Here is a 25811-nt window from a genome sequence, read left to right as displayed (position 1 = left end):
CATCGCCGCACCTTTTCTTTCTCTATAAAAGACGTCCAGACGTGTAGCCTGTTCAAGACGGAAGGCAGATCTGTGCAGGATCCGTTTCCAACAATATGTGTTTTTTCCCTTCTCCGTCTCATCCCTTTATGCTTTTCGGTCCATTCAGCCGAAATGCTGCGTACATCAGCAGCGCGACGTTTTGTCGCGAGTGCTCGAGCGCCGCGTTAGCGAACCCTAGCTCGTGTAAGACAGACTTAACTCCCTGAAAGTCAATTCTATCTTGGATTTGCCGAGACGTCGCTGTAAAGGGACCGCAGCTGATTTCGTAGGTAGAGAGGGCAGCAGGTGCGGAGCGCTACAGTAAAGCCTCAGCTCATTCAGCGGGGCTATCGCGTCTCCGTCTCTGTCTGGATTAACAGCGGCGGACGCCGGTACATTCTTGTGCTCTTCTGGCTCTTTCTACCATATTCATCCCTCCTTCGGCATTGCCGCCGCATTCCCAGGGCCAGTCGATTTGTTCACCGGCGATGGGCATGGAGTGTTTTGATAAAGCTGCCGGGTTGCTGAATTTAAAAGTGGTGTCGTCAAAACGTGATGAAACTTTAATTGGAAATACACAGTGCGCCGCCCAGCAAAAGAAAAGAATATAACCTAGTTTAAGTAAGTTTAAAAAAAAAAAACAAAGATTCAGTGGAAACTAATTTACAGTGTTAACAATGGCTGGCATAGCTCCCCCTGCAGGTTATTGGAGGAACAGATAAATACTCCATTTTGTTGCCCGCACCGTTTGCCTGCTCTTTATCCTGCCTCATATGAATATCTTTGATCCTTCGCCTTAAGGTCAGCTTTGCTGGTGGCTGACAGCGCTCTGGATCATCGCTTAGGAATCTTGGACTCTTTGCTGAGAGTTTATTAAAGAACCCTAATGTTGCAGAAAATGATAGTAGGGATGATCATACAAGGTTTGATAATAGATCTATTTTCTCCCTGCTCCACCAAAATAGCTTGGTGATTTGGTGGCTCAGAGTGAGAGTCTATTTGAAACTGATGGGATATTTTTTTTCCTTCCTTTTGGTCAGCCAAACCAATGCGTACATTCCATCCAATGCTGGTAAAATAGGGCTATTTTCTGTGGGTATCTTCAGAAATTGCTACATATAAATGCAAAAAGACTTGAGAGGAAACTTCTTGACAATCGGACATGAAGTGGCATCACCAGGGACAGAGAAAATATTCAATTTTTTGTATTTTCATGGGGCAAGTGCATGTTTTCCAGTTTCTTTCTTCATTTTTTTTTAAATGGACATATAGATTTTTTTGACCTGTGTTCTATTGGAGCCAAATGGAATTATTTAAGTTGTAACATTGACTTTAAAACCGACCCGTGTCATTTTGATTGCTGCGTTGTTGGAGAACCAGGCATGGGGCTCTCGGCGTACACGTGAGTGTAGCTTGATACGCAAGAAGGACGGCTGCATGGAGCTGGCTCCGCCCCCTCACTGATTGGTCAGCCTTGGGATGGTCACTTTGGACAAAACAATTAATCTCTTCCTGCAAGACATCAAAAGATCTTCACTGGCCATTACCTGTCAGCGTTCTTTTTATTTGAAGTTGTTGACTTGCTGAGAGTAGAATAGTAGAATGTATACTCCACTGCCTGAACTTATAGTACTTTTTCACACACTCACATATGTGCTCACAGAGGCAGAGGACCCCCCCCAGTATTCTATTTTGGCTTCATTCATCCCCCCATAAACAGTCCTTTGCATTTATTAACTTGTGTCCCCCCACAATATCAAACTCTCTCAGTATGCCATTGTGTGTCGCGTATACTTGTGTGTGTATCAGAGCTGACTACACCAGTGTTTCCCAATCTGATCCTCGGAGACGCATTTTTGCTCCTGGAAGTTGGAAGGGAGCAAAAACATGGACTGTCTGGCAGGGAGCTGGGAGGGAGCAAAAACATGGACTGGCTGGCAGGGAGCTGGGAGGGAGCAAAAACATGGACTGTCTGGCAGGGAGCTGGGAGGGAGCAAAAACATGGACTATCTGGCAGGGAGCTGGGAGGGAGCAAAAACATGGACTGTCTGGCAGGGAGCTGGGAGGGAGCAAAAACATGGACTGTCTGGCAGGGAGCTGGAAGGGAGCAAAAACATGGACTGTCTGGCAGGGAGCTGGAAGGGAGCAAAAACATGGACTGTCTGGCAGGGAGCTGGGAGGGAGCAAAAACATGGACTGTCTGGCAGGGAGCTGGGAGGGAGCAAAAACGTGGACCTTCTGTGGGGCCCCGTGGACCAGCTTGGGAAACACTGGACTACGCTATTAAAAATGTTAATTAGCATGAAGCAGAAGTACGCCATGAAAGGAAGTGGATTGAAACGCCGCGTTCATGCAAGTGTCCGTGGCAAGCTGAAGATTGGCAAGAACAGAACTGAAACAGTTTTAATAAGTTTTAAACAGGCAGTCAGGAATGTAATAGAAAAAGCCCAGAGATGTATAATCACGGCGGTCAACCTTACAGAGTCTGCCTGCATGCAGACATTTGTGGAGAGATGTGTTATGTGGCTGGGTTTATTTAGATAAAGCCTGTGTCTGTTTTGCCTCTTGGCCATTCAGAATAATGAGCTGCATAGAATGAACTCGCCAGGTTGCGGTAAACATTAAACTACATTAATCGCTTCAGAGAGGCAGTACACGCACGGGAAGGAAACACACAGACATACCGAAAGTATAAATTGTCTTTAGTTCTATTTGCTTTATGGAATTCAAATTGTAAATTCAGCCTCCTCACTGGAAATGCAGGGCAAGGCAGACTTGTGCTTGTAATCTTTTATGAAATGCTGACATTTCAGCTTGTAACCTTTAATTCATTCGCTTGTTCTCATCTTGGAATCCTGGTACAGTTTAATGACGTGTTTGTTAATAAAAAAAAAGCAATTACTTTGTTTCGTCATTGAAAAAAAACCTTTTAATTTAGCATCTTTTTGGTGTTCTGTGTGCGAATGCAGTAGGATGTTACAGGATCTCATATAAAACACAATATTCAGTTTATGTTTCCATTGTTTATCCTCTTTGTTTCAGCACTTCAGAGAACACCTGGACAAGCTGTCCGCTAAAGGAATCGGAATGCTGGATATCGCCCTGACCGAGGCCTTTTTGCTACTCAGTGATGTAAGTCCCAAAATACTTCAGTTCATCCTGATAGAATAATTTGCTCGACAAGTTCAAGGGGTTGTAATCGAGTTCCAAAACTTGTAATAATCTTGGACGCCTGAAATGTCGGTGTGGGGGGAAATTGCTGTTGCAGTGAAAGGAATTGGCTAATTGTAGTTTGTGCTGAGATCCCTATCTTTGTGATTAATGTGAAGAAAGTCTGATTGTCCTGGGAAAAGATGGACTACAACCTAAGTGGGTAAAAAGCTCAATTGCATGATATGATTAAAGAAAGATATATAATTATAGAAGCAAAGTGATACCAGGTGTTGCTGATAAAAATTAGTGCACCAAAGCAGGCATTTATGTGAGGAGAATCCAGTGTGTTTAAAATGTACACTTATGTACTTATTGTATATTCAGCTTTGGGGTTCCCCTCACTATTATTAAGAGTTACTAAACATGTATGGGGACATACATATGCATATGAGGAAATACAGCATTTCAGTTTTGAAAATGAACCTTATTAGACTGAGACAGGGAAACTTTGGGTGGCATTTTGCATGGAGGGATCGGGTATGAGTTGACTGACTATGAGAGCACATCCATGGTTCTCAAACCAGATATATTGTGATATGTCACAAATACCCATAATGCTGTGCAGGGAGAGCAGTCCTTCTTAAATGTGACCTGCGTGCAGGAGAACAGAGAGAGTGAGGCTGCGACATTTGAATGGTTCAGTGCATTTTGTAAAACGATTACACACTTCTATTACCAAGCTTTTTCCATGGTGGGGTCTTTGCTGCACAGACTGTGGCAGAATGTATTAATGTACCGTTTAATTATAGCACTGTAATTAATACTTTAATCTGGAGACACATGTTGATGCTGAAATAACATGCTTATTCGTGAACTGGCCTGCTGACTGAATATTCTGCTGATTATAACCTCTCTGCCGGCCCGGTCCCCTTCTACCCTTCATCAACAAGGTCCTACTTTCCCTGAAATTCTCTCCTTACCACTCTCCACACCTTCCTATTCTTTCCAGAACATCCCCCAAACTCCATCAGCCAGCTGGTCTCCCTCATACTGGCCCGAAGGGCTGTATCGACTTCGCTGACATTCTTATACTGGTGGCTGTCAGTCTCCAGACGGGGCTTATGGGGGAGGGGGGAATCTTCTCCTTCAAGTAGGTGACATGGGCATGTGGCTGTGTGGCAGCTGGGTGTTCGCTTCAGATAACAGCCTCGGAGGTGATTCTGGGGAGACGAGCTGCTCCTCACTGCTCCTCATCCCCCTGAGGCGTGAGGTGCTGTTTACACACGGGGGGGATCAAAGAGGCACCCTTTACTGTTTTCATTTCACTCAGTCGTAATGCCTGTCATATCTATAATTTTTTTCGTGCTTTCGGTGTACGTGGATCTTCTGTAAATATTTAGTAGAAAAAAGAAATTATGGGTTGTCAACAGCAAAGCGAGTGCAGGTATTTTATCAATCCCCATGGGCAAATAGGGTTGATGTTCAGAAATCCATCTTACTCTCCATGAGAGACACAGAGACACGTGTACATATCTGAGGGTGGGGTGAGCTCACACCCAGTGCCCCTGGAGCAGGGCTTGAGAACCTTACCCAAGGGTCCAACAGCAGGCTCACCGCACACAATTCCTGCCCCCCAGACAAATTTACTTCAACTGAGTCCCCATGAATGGTCACCCCTCCCACCTGGGGACTGTCCGAGTCCTGTGCACTTCCCAAGTTGTTCCCCGAGACTGCAGGCCTGCCCATCAGCAATACGATTGCTCTGCTGGCTACAGGATTCACACCCATAACCTTCTGGATACTGACCCTTATCCCACAGAGCTACACACTGCCCTGTGCTGTATAGTTGCTGTGTGTAGGCAATATGGCTGTATTTTCAAATTAATATTTATTTGTAAATTCCTTTGAATGATCTTGGCACTAATTAAGTCAACAACATCACCATTAATATTTGCAATGGAATGTGACATTCATCAATAATGACCAGCCATTCATTAATGAAAACAGCCATTTGTCTATGCATGTATGTGAATCCTTTGTCTTTTTGTGCAGGAAGGGTTGTGATACTGCTCCCTTTCTGAGCTGTGCTATTCCCATTACATTTTAGGTGATAATGCTTGAAAACAGTATGCGTTCTCCATGGCTTTGTCACAGGTCAGCACGCTTCATTGCGGTAATGCATTCTGGGAAATGAGCTTCCAGTACCCTGCTGCTTACAGGTTTATTTTAAAGGGACCTACCTCGCGTCCCCAATGTATGCAGGCAGAGTTCAGTGTGATTTTTCATAATGGAAACAGTCTCCTTCCATAAATGTATTTTAATAATCATGCTGGTTATGATGGCCTTGGGAGAATTAACCAGATGGGGAAACGCGTTTGGCTAGTTCAGTGATTTAGCTTTTTTGCTTATATCTGAATTTTCTTAAGAGGAGCTTAGTAGGAATTTGAAAACTATCTTTATGTTAGGCTGTCATTTTCTCTCCCATTTTCACAACTGTTAAGCTTCAACTTGTATATTTAAATAGTTTATGATTAATATACAGTGGTACCTCGGTTCTCGAACTCACTAGAACTCGAATTTCTTAAAAGTCGAACAAACCAGTTTGACCTAGAACTCGATCTGAATATCAGAAGTCGAACCGTGAACGCTGACCTAATATAAAGTGTACGCGCCAGGAAATGAGTCATACTACAATGCCTTCTTCACACACTGGACGATTAACCAAATAAAGCAGCACAGCATTACAGTAACTTACAATAAATAAACCGCTAACCTTACGTGTACTATTAGAGCATTTATGTCATTTATTTAAACTTTATTTTACCAGGTAAATTAACTGAAAACCACTTCTCACTGCTTTACGTGATATTCGGGAGAAATAGCAGATTACGCATCGGAACTGCCTGGGTTATAAACGTCATTCGTGTAACTAAATTCTTCAGCCAATAACGGCAAAGGTGTGTCGTCACGGAGGCGGTTCCAGTTTGTGCAGCCGGGTGAGAGGTCGCAATGCATCTAACCGTAATGCATTGCGTCAGGATCAGAATGCGTTGCTTTAAGCCAGCGCTGTAAGCAAGTCGAACGCACCCAATGACTGGACTGGGGAAACAAACTGAAACACGGACTTAATACAGAGGACTAATGACGACAACCAGAAACAGCTGATCACATGGGGATCCCACACGGAGTCAAGGAGGGGGCGTGGCACACGGAAGGAGCGGACAATCGGGGCAGGACAGGGGTAATGTTGGGATAAGAACTTTATCGTTTTGGAAGCCATTAAGAAAAAAAATGCTCTTCTTGTCCGAGAACCGAGGTACCACTGTAGATGTTTTGTTTGCTGTGATATATATTGCACAAACACACACATACTGTATATATACTGTGCATGTGTGTGTGTGTGTATTTATATATAGTATATGCATACACATATATATAAATGTACCTGGAGGAAAATGGGTGTAAATGTAAGGACCAATTAAAGATTAGCTTTGCCCCTCTCAGCGAAAGTGTGAAGACAGAATTTAGCTGTTTCACACTCTTGCAGAAAGGCCTCTCTTTGTGCCCCTTTCAGAGGGGGAAAAGGCACTATTGTAAAGTCTGAACATCTCTGCCATGTAACGCTGCACGTCAGCTCTGCTTTTCCTGAGGTAGTTGATAGGGTCATGGGGTTACCTTTCGGGAAGGTCAGACACTGCAGATGGGACAGCCGATGGGTGAAAAAGTCATTAGCTATTTAGAGACGGCATCACATTGGAGTCGTCTACACTGTGGGCTTCGGGAGGGTGCCGGGGTGGATTTGACCGCCCGAGCAGAGAGGCTGCCACCTGAGCGGGGCGCTTCACTGCCTCTCTCTGTCTCTCTCTTCTCCCAGTTCAACCAGACCGGCCGCGGAAGCATCTGCAGCCAGGCCATCATGCTCATCACGGATGGCGCCGTCGACACATACGACTCTGTGTTTGAGAAGTACAACTGGCCCGACAGGAAGGTGAGACCCCTGCCCCCCCCCCCCCCCCTTCTTTCCCACGCCGACTGCCCCTCCCTTTCGCTGGCAGCAGCCATGATGTTGGGGGGGGGGGGGAACTACACTACCACGACCTTCACCAGGGGGCGCCCTCTCCTCCGCTGTGATACAGCATGCCGCCGACGCCCCGCCTTCTGCTGCGCCCCTCCCCTCTCCCCTTAGCTTTATTCCTTCCTGCTCAGTTCTGCCCTCGCACCCAGAGCTTGTCACATTTGGCGTGGTGGAGCCCCTCTGATTAATGGCGCCGAGGCCCCCGCGGGGCCGTCCCTCCCAGCTGTCACGCCGTTGCCGCCCTTCTGACCGCCTCTGGCACGGCTCAGCCGCTCTGACGTCGGTGACAGGATGAGGGAGGATTGCAGTTACCGCTTAGCTCGCCGCTATCGATTTCACGGGCAGCCAGGCGGACCTGTTGATGCTGCATTAAAAAGCAGCATGACTTTCACTTTCACCTTGCTGCTTTCTCCTTACTGTGTTTGCCTGCCTGCGCCGTGTCCCACACGCCCCCCCCCGCCCCCCCACGCCTGCGTGCATCCGTGTTTCTGTCATCCAGACGCACCCCTGTCATTCACCTACAGTACACCCTGGACAGCAGTCCGCATCTGCATGTGAGCATCTGTCCACATGGCAGACGCCCTGCTCCCCCCCCTACCTGCATGCGCTGTCCCCTCCGGCTTTTGGCCGGCCTTCCTTGTATCTCAGAGATGCACCGCTGAATCCCACTGCTGAATCCCGCCTCTGAATGCCGCCGCTGAATCCCGCCTCTGAATCCCGCCGCTGAATCGCGTCGCTGAATCCCGCCGCTGAATCCCGTCTCTGAATCCCGCCTCTGAATCCCGCCTCTGAATCCCGCCTCTGAATCCCGCCGCTGAATCCCGCCGCTGAATCCCGCCGCTGAATCCCGTCTCCTCCTGCCTCTCCTGCACGTTGATGTGATCTCATCTTTTCGCTGTGCTTTCCAGTTTCCCACTAGGAGCCCCCGCCAGCCCACAGCCATGCTGTCCAGTGTAGCACTTCTATCCCCTTGAATTATAAAGGAATTCTGAGTTTATCGATTCATTTATTTCTGAAGATCTGGTGTGCAATAGTCAAACAGTACTGTAGCTGACAGAGCTCCTGAGTGCGGACTTACTTAAAAAAACACTATTATGTTATATAGGCAGTACTTAGTCTCTGAAAACACAACTCCGGTTAAGAGGCACTTTCTGTTTAACGTGTAAAAGGCCCTGATTCTCTGCATGGGAATGAATTTTGTCATCTTGACTGAAGTATCTTTCAATTAAAAAATCCATCCATCCATCATCCGTTCGCTTTTCCTGGTCTGGGTCACAGGGTGAATTTAAAACTGCACACAGCAATGAAGTGAATTGTGGTAAATCTTTCTTGTCACTATAGAAGGGTATGTATATAAAAAGCCCCACTCCGAGTTAATAAATGAGATAAGGGGTGCCGTGTAGCTCGGCGTTACTGTGGCGATGAGCCTTCAGGTTGGCATAATGGTCTCTTCCCTTCTTATGTTTCCTGAGTAGAGCCACAGTGTAGCCAGTAGAATAGCAAAGTAACTCAAGGTGATGCTGGCTGTCCAGGCCTGGAAAATGAATTGCATTGTGTTGTGATGCAATTATAAGCAGCTTTTAAAGATTTGGGAGGCTGGGTTATTTTTGGTGTTCCAGTAGGAGATTGGTTCCCAAGGGCCTGCACCTTTAATGTGCATTAAATGCTTAAAGTCCTGAAAGTGGATTGAAAGGAGTGGGGGCACTGAGAGCCAGACACAAAGGGGAATCTAAGAGATTTCGATGTTCTTCATGAAAGGATTGCAAGCTGATGTCTGCCTGAGTCTCCTGTGATTGACCCCGCTTGCCGATCCTGTCCTGGATGGCAGCATGCAGGGCTGTGGTGCTGCAGGCTTGTGGGGCTGTTGGGCTGCAGGCTTTTGGGGCAGCAGGGCTGTGCATCAGACCAGACGGTGAATCCCAAGCCAGCCACTCGCAGCTTGAGGCAGCCGCAGGCTAACGTTGCCCATACCGCCGAATGCAGCTGATTGTGCTTGTGCCATTAGAGGCTGTTTTTTCCTCTATGAAATTATTGGGGATGAAAAGGTAGTCTGAACTCGTGGCGGGATTTCTGAGGCTGAGTATGCCCTCCAGCAGCATAGTAAAAGATTATTGTATTGCTTGTGGGGGGGGGGGGGGGGGGGTTATGTTACATTTAAAAGGCAGCCCATGGCTAATAGAAGAACTCTATGTCTGTCATATTTCTTAATGTTTTACTTTAATGTGCTGTGCAGGCACCCCAGCTATCATGGACTGCTGCATGCACTAAATATTTCTTTTATTATTTTCTTTTTTCGAAGGGAAATCAGCATTGTGTCCAGTTTATCTTTAGATTATGATTTTAAATATATATTTATTATGACATTGACATAATGTCTCAGTGGAAAACAGAATGGGCTCACACCTCGCTGTGTGTGGGGTTTGACCCTATCCCTGGCCCTCCTGACAGTGTGTGGGGTTTGAGCCCACCTCTGGCCCTCCTCGCTGTGTGTGGGGTTTGACCCTATCCCTGGCCCTCCTCGCTGTGTGTGGGGTTTGATCCTATTCCTGGCCCTCCTTGCGGTGTGTGGGGTTTGAGCCCACCTCTGGCCCTCCTCGCTGTGTGTGGGGTTTGATCCTATCCCTGGCCCTCCTGACAGTGTGTGGGGTTTGAGCCCACCTCTGGCCCTCCTCGCTGTGTGTGGGGTTTGACCTTATCGCTGGCCCTCCTCGCTGTGTGTGGGGTTTGATCCTATCCCTGGCCCTCCTCGCTGTGTGTGGGGTTTGACCCTATCCCTGGCCCTCCTGACAGTGTGTGGGGTTTGATCCTATCCCTGGCCCTCCTGACAGTGCGTGGGGTTTGATCCTATCCCTGGCCCTCCTGACAGTGTGTGGGGTTTGAGCCCACCTCTGGCCCTCCTCGCTGTGTGTGGGGTTTGATCCTATCCCTGGCCCTCCTGACAGTGTGTGGGGTTTGAGCCCACCTCTGGCCCTCCTCGCTGTGTGTGGGGTTTGACCCTATCCCTGGCCCTCCTGACAGTGTGTGGGGTTTGAGCCCACCTCTGGCCCTCCTCGCTGTGTGTGGGGTTTGACCCTATCCCTGGCCCTCCTGACAGTGTGTGGGGCTTGAGCCCACCTCTGGCCCTCCTCGCTGTGTGTGGGGTTTGATCCTATTCCTGGCCCTCCTGACAGTGTGTGGGGTTTGAGCCCACCTCTGGCCCTCCTCGCTGTGTGTGGGGTTTGACCCTATCCCTGGCCCTCCTGACAGTGTGTGGGGCTTGAGCCCACCTCTGGCCCTCCTCGCTGTGTGTGGGGTTTGATCCTATTCCTGGCCCTCCTGACAGTGTGTGGGGTTTGAGCCCACCTCTGGCCCTCCTCGCTGTGTGTGGGGTTTGACCCTATCCCTGGCCCTCCTGACAGTGTGTGGGGCTTGAGCCCACCTCTGGCCCTCCTCGCTGTGTGTGGGGTTTGATCCTATTCCTGGCCCTCCTGACAGTGTGTGGGGTTTGAGCCCACCTCTGGCCCTCCTCGCTGTGTGTGGGGTTTGACCCTATCCCTGGCCCTCCTGACAGTGTGTGGGGCTTGAGCCCACCTCTGGCCCTCCTCGCTGTGTGCGGGGCATGTCCTCCATGCCTTTCCTGTCTACTCTGGTTTCCTCCCTGATCCATGTGACTTGATTGGACAGGGGTCTCTCTGTGGCAGTCAGTTTGTGCTTAGCGATTGACTGGCATCCTGTCCAGGGCGTTCCTTGCATCATGCCCGTTGCCTTTGGCTCTGGGCTCATTGCAGCCCTGCGCTGGATGGATGGATGAAATGATTTCTTTTTGACATCTTTAATGATGATGTTTCTGTCAATCTGTTAACCTGATCATTGTCTGAAGACAGCATGGCATGCTCAATGCTCATTTCAGTATTTCATTCACTCTTTATGGTTGTTATTTACTTTTATTGTCATCATTAAAAATGTAAAATCTAGCCATGTTTCAAAATTGTAATGTTTTAATGAAGTACCATTTAGTGTTTTCTTTGTAAATGTAAATGTCACAAAGCGTTAATGAGGTATATGTGATTTATCTAAATGGAATTTAAAAAGGCACGCTGGCATGGCCATGTATTAACACAGTCCCCTGTGTTGTCAAGCCCTAATTTCATTAGCACAGACAGCAGCTTCATTAGCTTCCCTCTGCACTCTGGCCGTGGGTGAAATGAGCCAATCGGGGCTTCTGTTAGGATGACAATGACAGAGCTTTCAGTGATTTCGGTACCTGCTCAGGCCACACGGTAGTAGACCCAGCCACTCACTACACCTTATAGCTGAAGTCAGTTTTACAAAAAAAAAAGTTATTTGTTTTGATTTGTTGTTTTGCATAAAGCTTTGACTGTGGGAGGGAGGCAGGTGTATACTGCCCCCTACTGTTCTTTTGGTCACCCCCAGTCGCACCTGTGTGCTGTTATCTCCTAAAGAGCTTATCCAAGGCAACAATCAGCAGACTGCCTGCAAACCAACTACGTCTCTCTCTCTCTCTCTCTCTACATGTGCAGAACCTCTGATTTGAGGTTATTGGCAGGTTATTACACTGATATCCCCACATTCACTTCATAGTACTTTTGGAACAATAACAGTGCCCCAGTCTTTAAAGTAAAAAGTTATTTTTTTTAATTTCCCAACTGAAATATTGCAGAAGTATTTTAACTATCTAACATTTATGCAGAAACCAAGGTAAATCTGCCGTAAAAAAGGCTGCAGAGTTGAGATACCCTTTTTAAGTACGTAAATAATACTAAAATCAACAAAGAATACAATATGGTACCTCAGTACTCAAACTCATTAGAACTCGAATTTCTTAAAAGTCGAACAAACCAGTTTGAAAAAAATGACCTACAACTTGATCTGAATCTCATAAGTTGAACCGTGAATGCCGACCTCAGATAACTTGTACGTGTGGGGAAACGTGGCACGTCTCTCAGTGGAAAAAAAGGGTAACGCTTCAGTCTCAGCTTCACATTTGCTGTGATAGAAATCGTGCCTGTTTTCACTAGCTGAATACATATATTTAGACAGTAAAAATACATTTAGACAATGATAGACAGTAACAGTAATTATTATATAATAAAATATATTTTAAAAAAAGATTTCTTATTAATTATTTTAATATCATTAATAATAAACTATTAATACATTTAATTATAATAATAATATTGTCGTGCCGAGCTGGGACAGAACGGAGACAAGGGTGCAGATGTCAGGGTATTGGGGAATACGGGGTTTAATTACAGGTAAGGCAGGCAAAACACAGACGGACAATACAATGACCGGACTGGGGAAACAAACTGAAACGCGGACTAAATACAGAGAGCTAATGACAACAACCATAAACAGCTGATCACACGGGGATTCCACACGGGGTTAACGAGAGGGCATGGCACACGGAAGGTGCGGACGATCGGGGCAGAACACATTGTTTTTTTTTTTTACTTTACACATTGTTTGGATACATTTATTTTCTTACTTTGCAAATTACTGTTTTGATAAATGTGCTTAGATGTGTTTAGTACAGTATATGCTCTTCTTGTTTTATCCTGTTCATTTTGTGTTTAAATGCTAAAAAAACAAACAAACATATTTAGGTGTAATTTTTTGGGGCCGGGAACCAATTAATTGGTTTTCCATTATTTCTTATGGGGAAAATGAGACTTTTTAGGATTTGAACCCGAGTTCTGAGTTCAGAGGTACCACTGTATATATATTGGGAGCTCACCTGGTAATGTGTCTGATGTCTGTCACCTGTTAACATGCCTGAAGTCTGTCACCTGGTAACGTGTCTGAAGTCTGTCACCTGGTAACGTGTCTGAAGTCTGTCACCTGGTAACATGTCTGAAGTCTGTCACCTGGTAACGTGTCTGAAGTCTGTCACCTGGTAACGTGTCTGAAGTCTGTCACCTGATTTGCTAATGACACTCCATAGCTTATGTACATACCTTCCCTCACTGGTAATGAGTATTTCAGCTTTTAGCTGTGCTAGCTCGTAATTGTTTTTTTAAACGCATTATTCTAAAAGCTTCAGGTTCCATTTTTTTTATTGATGTGTTTTGCCCTGAAAACCCAGAAGAGTGGTAAAGTCAGTCAAACATCATGATGCCTAATTTTTAGCTTGTTAATCAAGGGAGAGGTTCTGTTCTTTCTGTTTGGCAGAAATGTTTTTAAATCTTTGTTAATCTCAGAGATGTTTTGTTAGTCGGCTGAATGTCATTTTTTAGAAAAGGACAGCAGTATTTAACATTGTCTAGTTTTCATATGCTAAATATCAAGGGCCCAGTGGGATTTATGCTAATTTGCAAGGTTATGAATAGAATTAATTTCTTTAAAAGGGCCAGAAATCAGCCTTTTCAGTCCATTTATCTCCCTGATTTACTGAAGAGTAATAAGCTGTAAAATGCACACACCTCCTCCTCGACTGGCATGTTGCAGGGTTAGCCAGCACAAAATGTCTGTCCTGGAACCATGGAAAGCAAGGCATTGCCATGGAGTAAGTTCCTGCATATGTGTATTTGTGCAGTTCAATGTGAGGGAACAAAACATGAGTCTGTGAGGGATGTTGCTGATTTACTATCCAAACGTCTGCAGTTAGACTATTCATAACAAACTTTAGCACCATTGTTTTATCATTATTATTATTATTATTATTATTCTAATAATAATGCATTTCTGGATTATATAATATGGTTAAAAACTACAAAACAATTCAATAAGGTTGTGCAATTGTAGCAGTTTCATTGTAAACAAGACAGTTACCGTAATGTCTAGTGTACATTATTTCTATCTTGTAAAGCAATATTAAACGTGACGCTCGCATATCCACCGGCAAGGCTAGCAGCCGTGACAGCAGCTCACGCCGCGGTTATCGCTGCTGATGAATGCCCCCCCCACACCTCCCCGCCTCTTTGGGGGTGTGTATCTTGGTCAGAGTTCATGGGCTCCGCATAACGCTTTTGTTGCTCGCTTGTCCCGACAGCCATTTATGCTCCAGTAAATCAGGCTGGCCCTGCGCATGCAGAGCCCTCTCCAACAGGAACGCATCCTTCTGTTGGCATTTCCACTTCATAGGCGGGGGATAATGAGCCAGAGATAGCCCATCTGGCCACTGCGCTGCGTTAGGGAGGCTTTTCGAAGGGGGGGCGGGCTGTGAGGGGCGGGGATGGCGGCGGCGCTGAGGCGTGCCGGAGGTCATGGTGCGTGGCAGCCGTGAATGATCGTAGCGTGAGCTGTGAGCGACAGTGTGGGATGAGGGCGTTTATGTGCCTTTATTATTGTAATCACCTTTATGACTCGCATGGCGGGACCCCCTTGCTCCTGCCGGCTGGGTCCTCCTCACATTGGCCCGTGTTTTGGCCCGGCATGTTCTGAGGCCCGATTGTGAGCCCAGATGCCTGCTTTGCTCCTGCTTTGGTGGCCTACAAACTAAATTTGTACATAAATAATGAAAGTTATTCGTTTTTTTTCCTGCCGCGCTGAATAAATTTTGCAAATTACTTTAAGGCAATAACTCCTTTTTAAAAAAAACAATAGCGATTTGTTTTTTCCAAGGGCGTGCTACACTTCAAATTAAAGCAGAGATATTTAAGTGCAGTCATCCGTGTTTTCTAGATCAAACGTAACATGAGAGCGGAATGATCTGCTTCATTTTTCATGTCTCCACCGATCCTGTGTTCCAGTGAGCGTGTCAGAGTCACGCCAGGGGAATGGTCACCCGTGACTTTTCTATGTGCATTGTATAGTTACTACTGAATATTCTGGAAAAGGATTTGAATTTATCAGTGGACTGCTGGGTTGCTGGGTTTTGTGCTGAGGAATGTTAATTCGGACTTGAATTTCCGCACTTTGAGAGGATCTGCTTGCATTTAACGTTGTATTACACACGGTTACGCCATTCGTCCCGCTAGAAGTAGAACAACCTGGCCTGTTAAATATCTGTAGATGTTCGCTCCCGTGGCTGTGGCGTTTAGGTGCATGATATGCCAGGCAGGATAAAAGCAGCAGACATATTCCAAACACTCTCCAAATGAAACCAATGAAAACGCACTCTGGAATTTTCTGAGAGACAAAACGAGAAGGAATGGTGGAGTGAGGAGGCAATGAAATGGAGCAACCAGCTAGACAGTGAATGCCGGGCCATGGATCATTGCTGAATGTGGAATGGGGGATTGTGGGTAAAGAGATGAGGGGGGGCTGTTGCCTAGCCACGCATCTGGGTGCCGGGCGGCCCTTCTCGCGGACCGCCGTCCGCCTGCCAAGCGGAGCAGCTGGGCTGGCCCTGCAGTGCCGTAATGTGCTGGGTGCTCAGACAATCAGGATCTGGCCAAAGGGTGCTTCTGCGACGCTGCTCAAGGAGGGGGGAGACTGGCCAGCAGGAAGCAGTGCTTGGCTCCTGTCCTGCCAGAGCCTGGCCATTTTAATAAGCTAGTTATGAAAATTCTATTTATTTGCAATTTGAATAGTCTAATTAGAACCCTTAATTTCTTTCTGAATGATGATGAAGGTTAATAGATGATCCCCAGAGTCTCTTACTTCTTACATTCATTTGAAGTCATAAACGGGATAACAGTTCTGCAGATAATTAACTCTATTGAGTGTCCTTTTCATTTTTCCTGTCTTGAATGTTATCTCAGGAGCAAATGAACATTTCAGGGGTGTCTGAAGATTAATGAGATTAATGCCAAAGTTAAAAACCTATGTAGTATATAGATGAAAAGAAGCATGTGTATTCGTCTGTTAATGTACGATACAGATCAAGGGAAGAAGCTCTCTGTTGCCGCATCTACACCTTCATCACACATCATGACAGTCTGGTCCATATGGCCACATGAGCCTTTTACACTTTGCTGGAAAATCGCGGGAAAACCAACAGCATGTTTTAGACTGTAATTGCTTGTATTATTTCTCCTCAAATTACAGGCCCTGTAGTAAAATGAGCGGGTATTCTGCTCTGAATGCACGATATTTATTCTGAAGTAATCATTGTTATTTATATAAATATCACATTAAGCAGAAATGAAATATAATCTAAATGACTGGATATGCACAGGATATGTTCTGATCTATGCTCCAATACTCTCATTGGGAAAATCCACATACACATAACATTAATTGATTATTTTTTAAAAATGGCATAGATTTCAGGAATTTCTTTACAGGAGAAAAAATACTTTTGTTTCTATTGATGAAAGATCAGTGAGCTGTGATCAGGTTTCAGATCAACTCCTTAGTCCGTCTGCTGGGCTTTCGGATCAGCACCTTGGCCACTGATCCCCATCTCCCAGGGTTTCAGATCAGCACCTTGGCCACCGATCCCCGTCTGCCAGGCTTTTGGGTCAGCTCCTTGGCCACCAACCTGTCTGCTGGCCTTTCGGATCAGTACCTCATTCACTGATGCCCATCTGCAGGCCTTTCTGATCAGCACCTTGGCCACCGATCTCTGTCTGCCAGGGTTTTGGCTCAGCTCCTCAGTCACCCTGACCTGTCTCCCGGCCTTTCGGATAAGCTTCTCGGCTACCAAAACCCGTTTGTGACATTATCGCACCAGCTTCTCGGCTCACCCATTTTCCGGCCTTTCGGATCAGCACCTCATTCACTGACGCCCGTCTGCCGGGCTTTGGACTGTAGTCTGTCTGCAGACCTTTTGGATCAGCTCCTCGGCCACCGAGACCTGTCTGTCTGCCTTTTGGATCAATTCCTCGGCCACTCAGACCCGTATGTTTGGTTCCGGTCAGCATCCCGGCCACTGGCACTTGTCTGTCAGGCTTTTGGATCAGCTCCACTGACGTCCATCCGTCAGGCTTTCGGATCAGCTCCTTTGCCTCCGATGCCTGTCTGCCGGCCTTTTGGATCAGCTCCTCCGTCACCGAGACCTGTCTGCCGGCCTTTCGGATCAGCTCCTCCGTCACCGCGACCTGTCTGCCGGCCTTTCGGATCAGCTCCTCCGTCACCGCGACTTGTCTGCCGGCCTTTCGGATCAGCTCCTCCGCCACCGCGACCTGTCTGCCGGCCTTTCGGATCAGCTCCTCCGTCACCGCGACCTGTCTGCCGGCCTTTCGGATCAGCTCCTCCGCCACCGCGACCTGTCTGCCGGCCTTTCGGATCAGCTCCTCCGTCACCGCGACTTGTCTGCCGGCCTTTCGGATCAGCTCCTCCGTCACCGCGACTTGTCTGCCGGCCTTTCGGATCAGCTCCTTGGTCACTGACCCCCGTCCATCGGGCTTTCAGATCCTTGCCCAGCGACATGCATCCTGCTACAGTGGGTTCTTCCCATGCTTTTGTTTTTCTACCATAACAGGGCCAGCAGTTCTCTGATGTTTTTCATTTTTTTCTGATTCACAAATAACTGTATGCTGTGTTCTTATGGATGAAGATGGAATTCATGTAGACATTTTATATATAGTACCCTGTTTCAGAAAAAGTTGGGGCGCTGTGTAAAATGTAAATAAAAAAGAGTGCAATGATTTGAAAATCATGTAAACCCATAATTAGTTGAAAATAGACCACACATATCAAATATCAAATGTTGAAACAAATTTAATTGTTTTAGGACAAACATATGCTCAATTTGAATTTGATTAGATCGGTTTGTATGAATTGTAAATCATTGCATTCTGTTTTATTTACATTTTAGCACAACGTCCCAACTTTTTTGGAAATGGAGTTGTAATTATGGTTTAACATACAGAATCTTTGAGGAAGCCTTTTGAAGTACCCAGCATAGGATACATTGTGATATGCCAGTGCAATTGTTAGGTACTACTGTATATACTTTTCTTTTACTCTCAGTATTTGTGTGTGTATGTATATATACATCTATAATTATATATAATGTCACTTTTCCACTTCCTCTCCTTAAGTGTCAGGCCATTTTTATTTTTACATTTAATGTAAGAGACCTTTTTTTGTACAAATCACAGAGATTTCACAGGAGATGCCGAGTGAGCAATGGTGCTGCGTATCTGTAGAGATGTATAACTCACACGGTTTCTGGTGTCGCGCTATTCCAGCGTTTCCAAAAGAACTTAACCATGAGGGCCCATCGCTAACTTACGTTATCTAGCTGAAAAGTAGGCTGTGTAAGTGTAAAAGAATGAATATTCATTACGAAGAATAATGCCGAAACCAAAGAGACTTCAGGTGCTATACTGAGGTAAGATGCAGCCTTTTAGTGAAAGATTTCGAATGGAAGAGGTTATCACTGTTTTTTTCAATTTCTGCATTAATGGAATAAAAATACTCTCTAGACAAATTGCCAGGTGTTGCAAAATAGCTTTAACTCTTTTATAAAATAGGCATTATCTTTTTTTTCTCCACCATACTTTACTTATATCCTGTCTAGCTGATTCGCTGATCATATGGACATGGTGCTTTTCTTAAATATTGTTGCTAACTGATCCAACTGGCTATTTAGATATCCTGTGGAACAGGGATTGTCAATCAGTCAGTGTCCTTTATTAAAGGGAGTCAAACGTTTTTTCTCCAAAGAATCCTGATAAACAACAGCATATGTGAAATGTAATGGTAGTTAATCTGTCCCAATATGATACAAGCAGATTTCTCAGCGTTACTTTCATCTTACAGAATAAATTGTTTATAAGCCTGAATCACAGAAACAAAAAAATCTGGTGAAAAGAATACAAAATGAATGACAAGCAGCCTGGGACATTAAACAGTGTCATGAATTTCAGTTGTTGCTTTTGGTGGCCAATGAAATGCCTGACCTGTTTTTTATTTTTACTTTCCAGGTGCGAATATTCCCCTACCTGATAGGGAGAGAGGCTTCCTTTGCTGATAACCTGAAATGGATGGCATGTGCGAACAAAGGTTGGTTGTTTTTTTTGTTTTTAACCCATCATATCACGTTCCAGATCACACGCTCTGACACTTCTCACACATCTGTGCGACAGTGAGAGTAAATTTCACGAAATTTCACTTTTTATTTTCGATTCTCAGCAGAATAACACTGGGACTTTAATAACATTTTATATATACAGTCACAGCCACACACTCCAGTAAGCTGCAGGAGTGGCTCAGTGTATCACCAGCTGTGTGCCATCTGCAAAAGGTAAATGCATTTTGTGTGAAAATGACTCTCTGCCGCCACCCACAATTCTGATTTCCATCATGTGGGTCTCTTTTCCTGGCTTGCGGATGGCTGTGTCTTACCTCCTCGATGCAGCTTCACATGAGAGACTCACCGCTGCTCACTCGTGACAGTGGCGGGTCATGGCAGTCACATCCCTCCGTGTTCTGGCCGGAAGGCAGCCATCATTGATGATATAGACATGTGGTGGGAGTGACTCTAAAATTAGGCCTGTGAGTAGACAATGCCTGATAAGCTGGCGAGGTGGGGGGTGTCCGTCATCGGGGACGGATTACAGCAGCCCCATTCAGTGACTGGAGCTTGACAACGTGTGCTGACAGGGTCCTGGAGTTACACTTAGAAGTGCTGTTTCCACACTGATATACTGTGGCCTGTAATGTTTGCGGCACTGGTGCCATTCCGTCGTGGGGCCACTAGCTCTGTATGAATAAATGAGCAGATTAACTATGTAAATGAAAACAGATTTATGACCGATCTTTGGCGTGACGAGTAGTGGGCGTCTGATAGCACACGACTGATAAGACGAGGTATCGGCATTGTGTTCAGGTGCTGTGGAGATGTACAACAGACAGAGGTGGAAAGTTTAGGTTCAGAAAGTACAAATCCAGGCCTAGATTTTGTTTCAACCAGCCAATTGAGTATAGAGTCATAGTTACAGAGATCTCAAGTGGATGGTTGAAACAAAATCTTGGTCTGGACTTTTACTTTCCACCTCTTGACAACAGAAGAGAAAGACAAGAGAAAATGGGGAGAAATAATGGGAAAAATTTTTGGAGTTTATTTGGATTTGAATTTCAGCTTAGATGAGTGTGGAGTTTTTAGTTGTCCTGCAGTCCAAAGGTGAGCGTCTGTGACCCAAACTCTGTGGGCGAAGGTGTGAATGCCCCATCTTTGGACGGTGTGTCCTGCTGGCGTCGCTTCCTGCCTTTGATTTGGGGCAACCTTGCTCTGATCAGATTAGCGGTTGTGGTAATGGATGGATGTGCATTGAAAGCATGTAAATATAAAACAGTTTTAATGATAACAAGGCCCTGATGCATATTGATATTAGTTCAGCATTTTGTGTATTCTGCTGAAAGGGTTCTCCACACACCGCGCTCTCTATGTACCATGGGCTGAGTCACGGAAACAGAAGCCGGCGGTCGATGCCGTCTGGACTTGGGCCTGCGCTGTGCTGGCTGAGGATTCTGTCGTGCCAAGTTTGTCGCCTGTCAGTGTGTGGGGGTCAGGCTGAGTGGGGTGGGTGTGGCCGGGTGGGCGTCGGCGCTGGGGAGCAAGTCTGGATCCGCTGGGGAGGTCAGCGACCCCCAAATCAATTTCCCTTGCAGTGATTTTCCTCATGGATGCACAGCACTGATGGAGGCAGTTTGCCGCTTTCCAGTTGACTAGATTCTGGGCAGGAAAGTCCTTGCCAGGAAGATGGATCATGAGGAACGATCCACACTCTCTCTTCTCAGGAAGCTTCAAATGCCGCTTACATCTCCCTCTGTAGCCTTGGGGGAAAAGTCAAATTCATGTAAATGCTCTTTAAAAACAGAAATGAAACAATCTAACAAATTAATTTGGAGGAACAGGCATGGTTGTCCACTGTGTTATAATGGATATTCATATTTTTATAAAACAATTTCTTCTAAAATGTAAATCATTTATGAATGAAGCTGTTTATAGGCAGTTTCTAGGTTACGAACAAGAACCGTTCCCTAAGACGTCACATTTGTCGGCAAGTCAAAAAAATATTAATGCAGTCCGTAATAGTAATTATTTTTGTAAGGCAATAATAAGAATTACTACAAATGGTACTGTACTGTACCTCAAACCTTATCAGCGTCATAAAGTAGTGCATGTGTTCATTATTACAAACCATTGTATTTAACCCAAATGTTTTATATAATAGGCTTTATGGCAGTCCATTTGCAAGTACAAGTTGTCCATAACTTGGCCGATCTTATCGTCAGGGGCTGCCTGTATTTGGGAGTAATTCCATTCACATTAATGTATAAATGAAAGATTAGAAACACTCAGATAATTGGTCAAGAAAAATTTTGACATCTACAAAGTGTAACTCGTTACAGGGAAATAATTTTATTTAGAAATCCAACAAATAAATGGGTAAATGGGGGTGGGGGGGAGGTGTTTCATTGGGTCATTTTGAGTATTCAGAGCAGAGTCTTTGCTCTTTCAGGGATTACTCCAGGCAGATGTGCTGAGCAAACTGAATAAACGCACTGTCAGTTTTACACGTTATTGTCGCTTGTCACACTGTGTCATGTCACCATATCATTGCTGCTACGTCCCAGTGTTGCAGTTACCACATATGCTGCCTTTTTTATCCACAGGATATTTCACCCAAATCTCCACTCTGGCCGATGTGCAGGAGAACGTAATGGAATATCTCCATGTTCTAAGCCGGCCCAAGGTTATCGACCAGGAGCACGACACGGTCTGGACAGAGGCTTACATGGACAACACAGTGAGTGTGCACCGGCCGTTTGCGGACATTTTCACCTAGGAAACACAAATTTAGCCCCGGGGAATGTGTCAGGCTTTCACATGCACATATTTGCCTATGAAAAACTAATATAATTATGGATAAATGTTCACATTTTATTGCATGTTCTGTACTGTCTGCAGTAGTCATTCATGGCTATAGGTTAACACTTAATTTCTCTATTTACCAAATGTGTTTAAAAAACTGTAATTTTGCCATGCCATTAAATCAACTTCGATGAGCAAAACGTTCTGGGGGAGAAGACATTTACTCACACGACAAGCGTGAATCCTGACGTGCGAAGGGAAGCACTGTCACACAGACAGCACCGCCGCGCCCCCTCCCCCCCGCTTCTTCTGCGCTCTGATTCTGTGGACCTGCTTCATGTCACTGACCTTGGGGGTCATTCGTCTGGTACATAATAAAAACCAGGAAAATTAAAATAATGTAACGTGCAATTTAACACAGTGGAGAGCATGTTTATCACATGGAGCATGGCTCTAGTCTCCTATTTTGGCAGCGCTAAAACCGATCACTTGGACGTCTCCATTGTACCAGATGGAATCATTAAATTTAATACCCCCCCAGCTCTTATGAGCAGTGTTTGCTGCACGTAAAACATACTGTGCAGTTTCCCGTTTTCACCCCTGGCCATCAGCGCTCTGGCACAGCTTCTGCCCCTGGCCCCCCCGTTGTCTCCCTGATAAGATTTTTAACCACGTGTCACAGGGACAGAGGGGGCACCCATGCATACCCCCTTACCTAATGGGACACATTAAACCATTTAAGTGACTCAGAGTGTGCAAAGACATGCTACAGCTATGCTGTCACTTGTGTAGGTTGTGTTTAGGGTTGTTCACTGTAGCCTAGGCAATGTAAACATTCATTGTACATCTGACTTACGTTATAATGCACTTACACTGAAACTTCTTTGGAGCTCTGAGAAGAAAGCAGACTACCTTATGTTAGATGTAAAGAATAATCATCACTGAAATGGTGCATTGTGGTTTATAAACTTAGCCAAAGACCGCTTTCATGCAGAAATTGACCAAAGTGTGGATGAAGTGCACATCAAGCATGCTGCACTAGGTTTTTTTTGAGAATGAGACACCCTTGAGAACTTGTACTAAATGCATGAGCATGCATGCCAAGTGTGGGAGTGTGTAAGAGTAGATCATGTGGGATAAATGGGGTGCAGTCCTTCATTCGTGAGGGTCTGCTTTGCCCACTGCTCTTGTGCGACTGTCTGAAAGTAACATTACACACATCGGGTTTAAGCATGTCACATGCTTGCATTTGTTTTTTTGTGTGCTTTTTTTGCATTTCTGTGGTGACATTTTTCTTGGTAGAGGTACTGTGTGTTTCTGCATGGTCTTTGGCCTGGGGAATGAGTTTTACACTGTTGCACCTTGATGTGACAGAGCGTGAGTGCTCCGGATTGTACAGATCTCTCACATGGAAAACCGGGTGACTGTTCAGCTTAGGATCATTTCGGTTTGTTTTATTTTGCTTCTATTCCTTTCCAATCAGTTCCCAAAGGAGAAGTTTCTTTATTTTGTACACATATGGTTTTTGTTGTTCAAACCTAAAACACGGTGACTTGGATTTTTGGGAGAGTGCTCTAAATGTAACCGTTAGGAGGTTTCTAGCGTATGTTTGTATGCTGAGGTGAGGCGTTCTGGTTATCTGGCAACCTTCACTTTCAGCACAGTACCTTAACCTGGGTGATAGCTGATGGTTGCCACACTGTTCACTACTGAACTCCCCTCCAGTGTGGCACTCAGAATTCAAATGTAAACTAAAGAGACAGGGTTTTCCTCTGAATGCTGCCGGTCTTGAGCTGCTGCATTCCCCATATCGGCTTATTGCTGGGCTGGTCATTTCCAAAATGTTCCTTTGTACTGATAGGCTTATAATATCTCCCAGGCTTCATTGTCTGACCCATGCAGTATTATCTTGCACACCCAAAGCTTTTCTCAGGTGGTTTCTGGGGTGTAGGAGCCAGGGGAGACTGGGGAGGGGGGCATGAACTCCCAATATTTAATTAGGAGTTATTCACCCCCCCCCGATAAATAGACCTTTGTATTTAAATCATTAAGTTGTGCCCCCCAATACACCTTTGGGTGGTTTAATAATATTATTAGGTAAGGCAGTGAAATATTATTGCCCCATTGCTACAAATGTATACATTAATCCAGTTATTTTTGTTAAACATGTCATTCAGTATATTTAGTTCGATTTCCAGTGTCAAGGCTTTGCAATCAGTGGCTAATGGGGTTCATGCTTATCTCTTGGTTGTGGTATAACTGGTCCTTTTCCAGATCTGACTAAAAACCTAGGACACTGCATCCATTCTTCTGAGAGTAGAAGAGTGTACCATCCAACCTGAAAGCCACTCGGCTGCAGTGCTTTCCCAAATTTAGCGGCATTTATCTTCCATTACTATAAAAACACTTCTGCTGAAATTGGACCTGTAGGCGCGTCTTTGTTCTGAACCTCATTCAGCGTATTGGCTTTTGATTGTACCTATGGCTACGCATGTTCAGCCTTTTCTTTTCTACCTTCATTTTCCTTTTCAATAGGTTTGTATTCTGGAACTGCCTGCATCTGTGCACACAGCAGTACTATATAGCACAGAATAAAAACAATCATAACATAATGTCAGGGATGTAGACTGGAAACATCTTGTTTCAAAAATCCCTTCAGAACACTCCATTCATTTGAGCCTGCTGTATTTCAACTTACATTGTTTGGAATATAATGGAAGGTTTTTGCTACTTACATCTACATGTTGACTCAATTTCTTTTTTGTACCTGTTTTACTGTCTTTGAATAAATAAAAGAAATTGAATTTGAATGAAAGCAACAAAATAAAGCTTCACCCACCAAGTATAATTTGCTTTAGGGCAAGCCGATATCGTTAAAACCAGTTCCATGCAACATTTGTTTTTTCGTATTAAGCCAGAAGGAAATGTATTCAAGGCTGCGTTATTTCAAACAACTCCTGCTCTTTGTTCTTTTTGTCTGGCTCTGTGCTGCAGTTAAGTCGAAGCCAGTTTGTTTGGAATTAAACTAATCAAATCACTGTGACCCACAACGTGGAGTCTCTCAGAAGGATGATTATGCAGGAAAAACGTGTTTGTACAGAAACAGTCAGATTGTGTATCTATAAAGAGGGAAGCATGTTTTCAGAACGGTTTCCGTTAGCATCTTCTTCCAACCACATCACTTCCCATAAATATGTGTTGATTAAAGGGTGAACTATGTAAAAGTGAGACACTTTTTGGCAAAAGATTTAGAAAAATCTGACAAAAGCCATTCGCTCAAACTAATATTTTTTTTCTATTAGCTTTTTTTTGTCCCCTTCAAAGGTTTTGTGTGGATTTTTAAACAATATATGTAATTTTTAACAGTTTAATAGGATAAAACATAGAGAGGCACCTCTCATTTCTTGATGAACTTGTTCAGGTAAAGTGGGACAGCTCTTCTACAAAATTGGGACAGTGTTTCTTTGTAAACAGACCATACATTAATTTATTGTAACAAGACTTTAGATAAGTAAGTGTTTTCTTTTTGACTTCATGAGTATCTTCAGATCTCCATGAAACTTTCATTGGTATATTTTAGCTACCTTTGGCCGGGGGAGAGGTCCCATCGTATTTTTGGCCAATCGCAATCAACCAGTTTGCCACCAATGAAATAAAGCGTTATCCTTTTATTGTAACGTGATCTACCTAGAAACACTGGTCGATCGTGATCGGCAAGTTGGGCACCCCCGATCTACATTATGTTATTGCTTTTTTTTCTAACAATTTCCAACCCTCTTTTACTAAAATACAACATTTTAAACAATATACCCCATTATATGCTTCAAGCAGCCTTACAGTATCTTTCGAAAGTTATTTTGTCTGTTGGTCCATTTGCTGTGAGGTTGCGCTACGCGGCGTGTCTTGAAA

The 25811-nt window shown here is 44.8% G+C and overlaps 1 protein-coding gene across 2 annotated transcripts in view; it reads left to right on the top strand.

Moving 5' to 3' along the window:
- The window catches only part of cacna2d3a (calcium channel, voltage-dependent, alpha 2/delta subunit 3a), a 163064-nt gene that overhangs the window by 75694 nt on the left and 61559 nt on the right, over window positions 1-25811 (top strand). For both annotated transcript variants that reach the window (XM_072713125.1, XM_072713126.1), the window contains exons 10-13: window positions 3064-3153; window positions 7049-7162; window positions 19009-19087; window positions 21704-21837. In XM_072713125.1, the coding sequence (XP_072569226.1) occupies window positions 3064-3153; window positions 7049-7162; window positions 19009-19087; window positions 21704-21837 (417 nt within the window). The remainder of the gene's footprint in view (window positions 1-3063; window positions 3154-7048; window positions 7163-19008; window positions 19088-21703; window positions 21838-25811) is intronic.

This window comes from Paramormyrops kingsleyae, chromosome 6 (assembly GCF_048594095.1).
Source record: "Paramormyrops kingsleyae isolate MSU_618 chromosome 6, PKINGS_0.4, whole genome shotgun sequence".
Classification (NCBI taxonomy): Eukaryota; Metazoa; Chordata; class Actinopteri; order Osteoglossiformes; family Mormyridae; genus Paramormyrops; species Paramormyrops kingsleyae.
The sequence above is the reverse complement of the archived record's forward strand: the minus strand, read 5'-3'. Positions and strand labels throughout refer to the sequence as shown.